General features: G+C 31.3%; 1 protein-coding gene across 1 annotated transcript; it reads left to right on the top strand.

Annotated features, from left to right (window-relative positions):
* Nucleotides 1–454: 454 nt before the first annotated feature.
* LOC111680431 (putative elongator complex protein 1) lies at nucleotides 455–9,752 on the top strand. The gene is made up of 6 exons (XM_023442070.2): nucleotides 455–1,132; nucleotides 1,194–2,810; nucleotides 2,880–3,658; nucleotides 5,210–5,629; nucleotides 5,705–6,063; nucleotides 9,568–9,752. The coding sequence occupies exons 1-6, from the start codon at nucleotides 566–568 to the stop codon at nucleotides 9,633–9,635; spliced, it is 3,810 nt and encodes a 1,269-aa protein (XP_023297838.2). The 5' UTR covers nucleotides 455–565; the 3' UTR covers nucleotides 9,636–9,752.
* The last annotated feature ends 981 nt before the right edge of the window (nucleotides 9,753–10,733 follow it).

Raw genomic sequence — 10,733 nt, 5'->3', positions numbered from 1 at the left:
AATTTGAATTTAACTGCTGCTTTTATATTATTTCTTTTCCGTTTAACTATAATGTTTAACGTTCTCTATTACTAATTTCTGTATTTTATACAAAATCCATTCATAAACTACTATTTTATTTTGCAACTACTTCCATCTGCTGCTGAATTCGCCGCTACGTCGATAGCGATAAGTAAAAGTGCTCAGCGAATTATACAAAATATACCAAGCCATTTTAAAAATATAAATTTTGCCGGCGTTAGCTTTGAAATTTCTTCAGCGTCTAAGTTTAATTAGCTTTAAAACGATCCCGCACAGGTTTCGGTCACAACTTCGTGAATGAAAAAAACGTGTGTTGCCCACTTGGATTAGTTAACGATAAAGGAAGTGTTCGTTTTAATGGGTGTAAAATTATATAAATAAAAAGTTGGCAATACTGTTTGGAGGGAAGCTACCAGTTCTTAGTGCGTGTTTGGCAATTTTCTGTAAAAAAATCAAAACAAATGTTTTTTCTTTTGTTTTTCTGTTGATTGCGGCACGTGTTGAAATACTTTATTGAATTTTTAAGAGAAAAAAGTGAATAGATATGCGTAATTTAAAATTAAAATATAATCAACAGTATACCCAAGGTATAGCTCAAGCTAAATGCCTTTTAATTAATCCCAATTCGGGTAAATCCGATGATAATCGTTTTGTGGTCACCGATGACAAATTGTTTTTATACAAACCCGGTTCAACGGAGCCTCCCAAAGTATTGGCAGAAGTTCCAGACATTGTAGCAGCCGAATATTTAGCTTTAGAAAATGAAATATGTTTGGCTACCTCAGTGGGTGAAGTTTTATTAGTGAATCCTGATAATTTGCAGGTTAATGAGGGCACATTCTGTGATGTGGGTATTGAATGCATGTCTTGGAGTCCCGATCAAGAGGTGGTGGTTTTTGTTACCAAACATCACAATGTGGTGGTAATGACTTGCACTTATGATCCTTTGGCGGAGCACAGTTTATCAGACGAAAACGCTGAGGCTGAGGGAGAGTTTGTCAATGTGGGCTGGGGCAAAAAGGAGACCCAATTTCATGGCTCCGAGGGTAAGCAGGCAGCCAAACAAAACCTAGATGATGGAACGAAAGTTAATGTAGAGGAATTACCCCAGGTATGATGAACATTTTAATGAAAATTTGTAAAAATGTTTAAGAAATTGTTATGTGTTGCAGGATATACATGTAGATTGGCGTGCTGATGGTGCCTATTTTGTAGTGTCTTATGTTTCCTCCGCTAAGGGACGCACCTTTAAGGTTTTCGACAAAGAGGGAAAATTACAGTATGTAGCCGAAAAGCAACCTAATCTAAGTCCTGCGGTAAGCTGGAGACCTTCTGGCAATTGGATTGCTTTGCCACAAAGATTGCCCAATAAAAGCTGTATTGCTTTATTCGAAAAGAATGGCCTAAGACATCGTGAATTGGTTTTACCTTTTGATTTACAAAATGAACCTGTTGAGAGCATAAAATGGAGTTCGGATTCAGAGATACTCTGCCTTAAGACCCAGCATAAACTATATTTGTATACTATAGGCAACTATCATTGGTATTTGAAGCAGGTGTTGGAATTTTCCATAGAAAATCAAATCAATTATTTGATATGGGATAATCGTATTGGCGAAGAGAAAACTTTGCATTTGTTATTTGAAAATGGCAAATATTTGGTGTATAAATGGCACTGGTCTATAGATCGTTTTAATCGTTCTGGTCTTGTGTGTGTAGTGGATGGTAAACGTTTATTATTAACTGATTTTAGTAAAGCTGTCATACCGCCACCCATGTGCAGCCAGGAATTGTTGCTGGAGAATGAAGCTTTCATAGCAGCCATTTGCTTGCAAGGTGTTCAGGAGGATTTACAACTGTGCATCTATGATTCTAAGCATAATATACATTTGTTTAAAGCTAAAGTAACAGCTCCTACTAAATTTACTAAACTAGGTGTTTTAAAATCTTTGGAATCCCCTGATTCACTACAACCTTTACAATATGCTAATTTGCAGTGGTTTGAGAGTTTTGAGGACACTTATCTATTGGCCTATAATACGCGGGATAATGTTAGCGCTTTAAAATTCTTTAGCTTGGATTTAACACAAAACTGTTTTAAAGCAGTGTCCACGGTCAATATAGCCGGTACCGTTTATACTCTAGCACCCTCGGGCCGGGAACAACCCTGTGAATTGTTTTATCAATTAATGGATGACTGCCGTTTAATGCAATTGGTCTTTGATGTGGATAGCAATCGCGAGACCAGTAGACGTTTACATGCTGAATTTGAAAATTTAATAGAACAATTGGAAACCTTTATAAGACCACTGGAGGCAGAAACCTTTACTATTGCTTTAACCATTAATCAGGTTTTGTTTATTAACACCCAGCGTTCTGCTCAAGATGTTACCTCCTTTTGTATGGCGGGTAATTATCTAACCTTTACCAAACTTGCTTCACTGCACTTTTTACGTTTAAGTGACTTGTGTTTGGTTAATGAAAGACGTTTGGAAAGAGGTTCCAAATTGATAACCACGGTTTCCCAGTCGGCTAGAACTGTGTTACAAATGCCTCGTGGTAATTTGGAAGCTATTTGTCCTAGAGTTTTATCTTTAGAATTGGTGGGAGCTTTATTGGAGTCTCAGAAATATTGTTTGGCTTTTGATATGCTGCGCAAACAACGCATTAATTTGAACATCTTGTGTGATCACAATATGTGTGATTTTGTTAATCGTTTAGATGTTTTCCTGCAGGAAATACAAAATCCCAATTGGCTAAATCTATTTCTAAGTGATTTGCAAAATGAGGTAGGAATTCTTTAATATTATTCTCAATTCAAATATAAATTAAACAAATTTCCAAAAAATACTTTGCAGGACTTTACCAAAACCATGTACTCGAGCAATTATAAAGAAAACTCTCAAACCTATCCGGAGGACTTTAAAATTGAAAATAAAGTTTTATATTTATGTAAAGCTTTATGTGCTCGTATGGAACAAAGCAGTGAGAAACGTTATCGTTTACCTATACTAACAGCTTATGTAAAAATGGGTGAATTGGAAAAGGCATTAGAACTTATATGGCAAGATAAGAGAAATGATAATAACACAGATGGTAGTGGTACAGCTGCTGCCGAAGATGCTTTAAAATATCTCTTGTACTTGGTGGATGTTAATGAATTGTACAATGTTGCCTTGGGTACTTATGATTTTGGCCTAGTACTCTTTGTTGCTCAAAAGTCACAAAAAGATCCCAAAGAATATTTAGCTTTTCTTAATGAATTGAAATCGTATGAATTAAATTATCGTAAATTTAAAATTGATGAACATTTGAAACGTTTCGCAAAAGCTTTAAAACATATTGCCAATTGTGGCAAGGAAAAGTTTGATGAAGCTTTGGCTTTTATTAAGAAACATGAATATTATGCTCAGGCTTTGAGAGCTTATCGCGAGGATGAGGATTGTTATCGGGAAATTTGTTTGGCTTTTGCTGATTATTTGAGAGGCAAGGGTAAATTTGAAAATGCTAGTATTTTATATGAGCGAGGCCTTAATATGCAGCAGGCTTTGTTGAGTGCTAAGCATGTTTTAGATTGGCAGAGGGTATTAATGCTGGCTAAGAAAATTGATCCAGAGTCGGTGGCCACGGTGGCAAAGTGAGTATAAAAATATTTATTTTGTTTTAATTTTCCAAAAAAAAATCGTTAAAAGCTTTTTTCAAAAAATATTTTTAAAAAAGCTTTTTCACAAAATTGCTAAAACATGTTTTTGTCATCAAACTTGTTGTTTTCATCTATTTTTTTTAATTGTCCAAAAAAGCTTTAAATTTCTCAAAAAGCAGTTTATTTAAAAGCTGATTTTGTTTTCAAAAAAATTTAAAAAGGTTTTTTTTTACCAAAACAGCTAAAAAAGCTCTTAAAAAAACTTTTTTCAAAACAAAAAAATAAAACTCTTTTTTTGCTAAAAATTAAAAAAAGCTCTTTTAAAAAAAATATATATATTTTTTTTTCTCAAAATTTAAACACTGTTAAGTTAAAAGTTTTTTTTTTATTAAAATAGCTTTAAAAGTTTTTAACAAGTTTTTTTGTAATAAAAGCTTATTAAGCTTTTATAAATGTTTTTTCTAACAAAAACTTCAAAAATCGTTTTTAACCAATGTTTTAAAAGCTTTTTTGTAACAAACGTTTTAAAAAGCTCTTTTGTTACAAAAGCTTTTTTGTAACAAAAGGTTTAAAAAACTTTTGTAACAAAAGTTTTAAAAAACTTTTTTGTAACAAAAGCATTAAAAAGCTTTTTTGTAACAAAAGCTTTAAAAAGTTTTTTTGTAACAAAAGCTTTAAAAAGTTTTTTTGTAACAAAAGCTTTATAAAGATTTTTTGTAACAAAAGCTTTATAAAGATTTTTTGTAACAAAAGCTTTAAATAGCTTTTTTGTAACAAAAGCTTTAAATAGCTTTTTTGTAACAAAAGCTTTAAAAAGTTTTTTTGTAACAAAAGCTTTAAAAACCTTTTTTGTAACAAAAACTTTAAAAAGCTTTTTTGTAACAAAAGCTTTAAAAAGTTTTTTTTGTAACAAAAGCTTTAAAAAGCTTTTTTGTAACAAAAGCTTTAAAAAGTTTTTTTTGTAACAAAAGCTTTAAAAAGTTTTTTTGTAACAAAAGCTTTAAAAAGCTTTTTTGTAACAAAAGCTTTAAAAAGCTTTTTTGTAACAAAAGCTTTAAAAAGCTTGTTTGTAACAAAAGCTTAAAAGCATTATTGTAACAAAAGATTATTTAAAATAATAAAAACGTTTTTATAAAAAAGCTTTAAAAGTTTTTTAATAGAAGCTTAAAAGCCCTTTTGGAAGAACAGCCTAACGATATTTTAAAAGCTGCTTTGTAAAAAAGTTTATTAAGCTTTTTTAAAGCTTTTTTCTAACAAACGATTTTTCTAAAAAGCTTTTTTATAACAAAAAACTTAAAAGCTTTTTGGTGATAAAGGCTTAAAAAGTTTATTACTAAAAGATGCAAATAGTAAAAATTAAAAGGCTTTTTTCTTTACAAAAAAATCAAAAAAGCTCAATTTAAAAAAGCTTTAGTTAAATGTTTTTAGGAAGCTTTTTTAAAGGCACTTAATTTGTTTTGAAAAAAGTTTTTTTTTTAATTACAGCTTAAAACTGTTTTGATATTTTTAATTTTTACTAAGAAAACGTCCTTATTATCTTTACAGCTCGCTCATCTCACCACTGCAAGAACAAGGCAAACATTTGGAAGCTTTTGAATTGGCCAAAAAATATTCCAATAATTTCACTTCAGCTCTAGAATGTCTATTTGCGGGTAAATTATTCTTAACAGCAATTTATGAAATCAATGTAAATGAAGACGGCGACCAAAAAGAGGAACTATTACAAAACCTCCTAATACCCAAACTATTGGCATATCATGAAATACTTTCCAATAATTTAGCAGCCGATCAAGCAGAATTTATTAAACATAAAGCTCGCCTATTGGAGGTTCGCATCGAACGCTCTAAACAAGCACAAAATTTAGTCGACGGCAATGATCAAATAGATATAGATGAATGTGATTTATTGTCCGATACCACCAGTTTAAGATCATCACGTTATACCGCCAGCTCTAGGGGAACAGGGTAAGAACATAGTATACATTAATATATATATATATTCAATTTAAAATGTTTATTTAATAACTTTTCGATTTCTAGCAAAACTTTCCGTTCCAGCAAAAATCGCCGTAAGCATGAACGCAAATTGTTAAGTTTTAAGCCGGGCAATCCTTTCGAAGATATCGCTTACATTAGTGCTCTTTATACACAAATTACCAAATGTTTTAATCAACAGCAGCATATACACGACACCTGTAAAGCTTTAGTTTTATGTAATAAGGAAAATGAAGCTACCGATTTACAGCAACAATTAAAAGTTTTATTAAGATTAATGCAAGATTCTTTGGATGATATTTGGATACCTGAAATGCTGTCTGTTACGGCAGCTCAACAGTTTATACAAGGACCCAACTTTGATTATACACAATTACAAAATGAACAACGTTATGCAATGTTGGGTGAGTACAGTTTATTTTCTGTTTCTACAAGATATATGTCATTTGATCATTCATATTTGGACTGAATTTTTAAAAGTATTAATTGTTAAGAAAGAAATAATCATACGTTGAGTGAATCTAGTTAAATATGTTAAACAACTTAGTATTAATATTAATAGTCAACAACAGATTAATAATTTAGGGGAAAACTTCTACTAGTATTTGTGTCTCTCTAATCTTTTATGACTTTAGATTGTATGCAATTTGTCTAAAATTTGAAAAAAAAAAAACATAAAATGAATCATTCGTTTAAAACTAAAACGCCCTCTAATTTAAACACGCACAGTTAACAATTAAAAGTTTAAAGATATATAATTTCATGAAATAGATTTTTAAAAAAGTTTGCTAAACAGACCACTAATGGACATGTTTTAAATGAGAAATAGATAATAGTTTACCACTGAATCTATGGACAAAATCATTGACTAGTCTATTCATCTGTCTATTGAATAGTCTAGGGACTACGACATAGAATAGTCTATGGCTTTGACTATGGACTAGTACATGGCCAAGTCTATTGACAACTTATTAACTTATCTAAGGGCAAGTCTATTATAGTATATTCTAAAAATTGGTCTATGGATTACATTTTTGACTAATCAATGGATTAGTATATACATAAATTAGTTGTTGTTGTAACAGTTCGACTGTGGCCGATAGTTCTTACCTGGGGAAACACCTTTCGGTTGATACAGCTGTCGCTGGGTTGACATTCTTTAGCCGAGTATAACTCGGGTCGTTCCGAAGGGAAGATCCAATTGTCATGAGAACGACATAAATTAGTCTATGTTGTTGTAATAGCTAAAACATTCTATTCTACATCAATGTCCAGGCTTAAACAAATGTTCTACTTCGACTGGATGTGTTCATTAATCTATTGGACAAATTGAAGTCATTCCCCGACAGCCGGTTCTACGTATTGGAAATGACCCGAAATTATCGACCAAGGGCTGTCAACCCCAACAACAACAACTACACAAATTGAAATAGGATTTGCTAAGCAGTTGATTATGTAGTGGATATCATAGGTATATTGATTAAGCCCGTTCTTCAATCTCGAACTTATTTGCGCCAGAACCTTTCTTGCTATCCGGGGCTGGTTTTCATAAGTGTCTGCCATATGCGCTTGGTGATCTCCAAATAAGACATTCTTGCGCTATCCTGCTGGAATTGGTGACGTCTCTATGAATGTCGTTCAAAATTGCGAAATACGAAGACTGATGCTCTCCTCGCAACCAACACCCCCCCCACTCCGGTGCCATTTTACCTTCATAAAAGACCCTATTCTGGGTGCTATTGCAATCCGGGTGAAAAAGAGATGCTATCTGTACCTCTAGTCTGTTGATACTATAAACTGGTGATTATCAAATCTATTCTCGGCCTTTTCATGGAATAATTTGAAATTTTATCAAACCAGAAAAACACACAATCAGGTACCATGGGAAGGAAGGAGTTTCGAACCTTGTCTTCTTATTGGAGAGGCCTTTTCGGAGTGCACGTGGAGGCAGCAGTTTAAACACAAATTCGAAGGGAAAGAATATCGGTTAAATGGCTGATGCATGGTAAAGTCTTTATGTTTAATGGTGTTGCGGAGACAACAAAAGAATGACTGAGGGACTAAGCTTTAGCAATGAGTTTAGAGTTAAATGTTTATAAAACGGAATGAATGTATGCGGTCCTTATCCACCCGTACATCTAGTTTGAATGTGTCGAATGAAAAGTGTGCTAACTTAAATGGTGATAGATGAACGGTATCTTAAACCATCGAATTTTCTATTCATGTCTTGGTATATATTAAGGTTTTCCTCGGTTCATTTCCGATTTACTACAGTGTGTCTGTAGTAAATGTGAATAGGAACTTCTCCTCGGTTTATTTGATGGATTCGGTGTACTAAATACGCCTTTAGGTGCTGTTGCCAATGCAACAGAGGCCATTCCATCTGTGTGGTTGTAAGTGATGTTTTTTGCATTTCGGAAGTTAAACAACGAGTCAAAACAGATCGGAGATTAAATAGCTCAAGTTTTTGAGTAAAATTCTTGTAGATGGAACGTTGTGTAAGAAGCACACATATATTGTGGTTGAAAATGTAACACGACAGGTGTTTCCGTAAGGTAGGCAGGCCGTCCTCGCGATGTCATTACAGGTGACACACTTGGGTCTAGTATTCTGATCCCTTTGTGGTTGTTTCCGTAAAGTTCTTAGACTTTTTATTCTTCTCGTATATACGAAAATCCTATCAGATGTGCCCTGGGGAAATTATCACCTGGGCTGACTTAAGTGAAATCTCAGAAGGATTATAATGATGTTCTTTGATTGGAATGCCAATCTTTTTCTTGTGTAGAAGATGTTCCAAAGTAATTTGTAAGCAGCCTTATGATAGCATTTTGACAGCTTTCAATGTCTCAATCGTGGGTTTCACAAAGGTTAAGTGACAACACTAAAACAACATAAAAATTGTCCATCTGTCTGTAAATAACTCCATTAGTTCTGAACAGAAGGAGATGGATGCCGCTAACCTTGTTTATTGGTTAACCTTTGTAGCAACTGGTTTCAACAAGTTGTTTGAGAACTAATAGGTATTGCATTAAGCAAGTGATAAAGAATTCGGCCTTAGGAAACAGCTGGGAAATACTTTGGAATAAGGAACAAGGTTTCTCTGTTAAGCTTCCAGAAATAAAGACGACATTTCAAGTTGCAAGCTTGGTGTTTAAGAAACTGAAATGATTCTGTTTACATTAGCTAGAGAACTAGTTAATATCGTACAAGAGCTAAAATTTCTTGTGTAATATTTTAGAAAATTAACGATGTTTGTTTTTATATCGTACAGATAATCATTTTTTAAAAGAACTAATGTTTTTATTAAAAAATTAAATGTTTAATTAAATTTTTATATAAAAAACATGTTATTGAAACTATTCGCACGTTTACTAGAAACAAGTGTTAAATACAATGAATAAGTTTTAGTGAAAAAATAACAAATGGCAAAAGTACAGGCAAGAGTACTAGAAAAGCAAAAGTAATTGACAACTGCAAGACGAAATAATTTGGAAACAAAATTTAGAATTTAAGGAAGACACAAATTCATCCTCATTAACAGTAAAATGACCCAAGTACAGGCAAGAGTACTACAGTAATTGACAACTGCAAGACAAAATGAATTGGCGACAAAATTAAGAATTTCAAGAAACTCATCATCATCATTAACAGGAACACATAAACATATCAATTCCTTTTTGGTGGTTTGTCGTATTTAAACAAATTTTAGCAAGAGATTTTAGTTTTATTTTAAAACTATAGTTTCTGGCAAGTTTAATTAAACTTTAGTTTTACTAACTAAACCTTGGCTTTAAAAGCAGTTTAATTAAACTTGTTGCAACTTCATTCGACTCTTGCTAAATTTTTTTTTATAAAATCTAAAATATTTTTGGTTAAAAAAATTTCTATAAAATTTTCTTTAATTTTAGATCCCATCAAACGTTTTAAACCTCAACTAAATATAATCGATTGGGAACATGAGATCTTGCAGTTATAAGTTTGTTGTAATATGTTTTTTTTTATATTTTATAATTACTATTTTTAAGCTTGGCTTAATACAAAAAAACAAATCAATAAAAATGTTAAAATAAAAATAAATTAAAATAACTTTAAATTTGTACATTTTTTTTATAAAAATAATTCACTGATTTCTTAAAAATAACATAAAATTTACTTTCATTTTTCTTTTAAATTTTCTAGTGAAATATTTTTAATTATGCAAATTTCTTTAATTAAATCTATATTTTAAATGTTTTTCTTTTTTTTATAAATTTCATTTAACAATTCAGCCAACCGAACGAAAGCAATTGATCATGCAATTGTTTTGCTGAAATTGTTTATAGTTTAGTTTGTATTTAATCGATTTAACTTTTGCTTAAAAAACAAACACTTTTGCTTTAAAGTGTAATTTTACTTTCACTAATTAATCGTTTTTTCTTCTTCTGTTTGATATTTAATTATTAATTGTTATTAATAACAATATCTTGTTAATCTAACCATAATTATTCAATAATTATTGCATTGGGCGTAAAACTGAAAGTGGAAAATATACAACAAAGCCTGTTGCAATTGTTGGTAAAAAATAAAATGTTTAAAGATATGGCTGTTGGTTTAGTAGTAGTCGAGATTTTGGGATGTAATAGATAGAATCGTGTTACATCTAAAACTAGAATCCATTATTATAGTATGTTCTTGTTTAAATTCTATAGTTGAAACGTAAAGTCGACTTTTCGTCTTTTTGCATTTAGTTAAAAGAAGATTTTTGAACTTTTTGCATTTAATTAAAAGTCGATTTTTCGACTTTTTTCATTTAATTAAAAGTCGACTTTTCGACTTTAAGTATTTTTTAAATAGTAAACTTTTTTGAATTTTCGACTTTTTCCACTTTTTTTAATTAAAAGTCGACTTTTAGATTTGAAGTATTTTTTAAATAGTCGACTTTTTGACTTTTTTCGAATTTTCGACTTTTTCCACTTTTCGAATGTTTTCGACTTTTTAACTTTTTTTTAACTTTTTTCAAGTTATTCGGACTATTTTAGAGTTTTTGACTTTTTTGTCCACTTTTTTAAAAGTTTCGACTATTTTCGAATTTTTT

The sequence above is a fragment of the Lucilia cuprina genome, chromosome 4 (genome assembly GCF_022045245.1).
Source record: "Lucilia cuprina isolate Lc7/37 chromosome 4, ASM2204524v1, whole genome shotgun sequence".
NCBI classification, from domain to species: domain Eukaryota; kingdom Metazoa; phylum Arthropoda; class Insecta; order Diptera; family Calliphoridae; genus Lucilia; species Lucilia cuprina.
The sequence above is the reverse complement of the archived record's forward strand: the minus strand, read 5'-3'. Positions and strand labels throughout refer to the sequence as shown.

Bases quoted from the DNA above. Each gene is read 5' to 3' on its own strand.
- LOC111680431 (XM_023442070.2), top strand. From the start codon at position 566: ATGCGTAATTTAAAATTAAAATATAATCAACAGTATACCCAAGGTATA. The intron at 3,659-5,209 runs GTGAGTATAAAA...TTATCTTTACAG, and splicing joins TCGGTGGCCACGGTGGCAAA to CTCGCTCATCTCACCACTGC. The intron at 6,064-9,567 runs GTGAGTACAGTT...CTTTAATTTTAG, and splicing joins ACAACGTTATGCAATGTTGG to ATCCCATCAAACGTTTTAAA.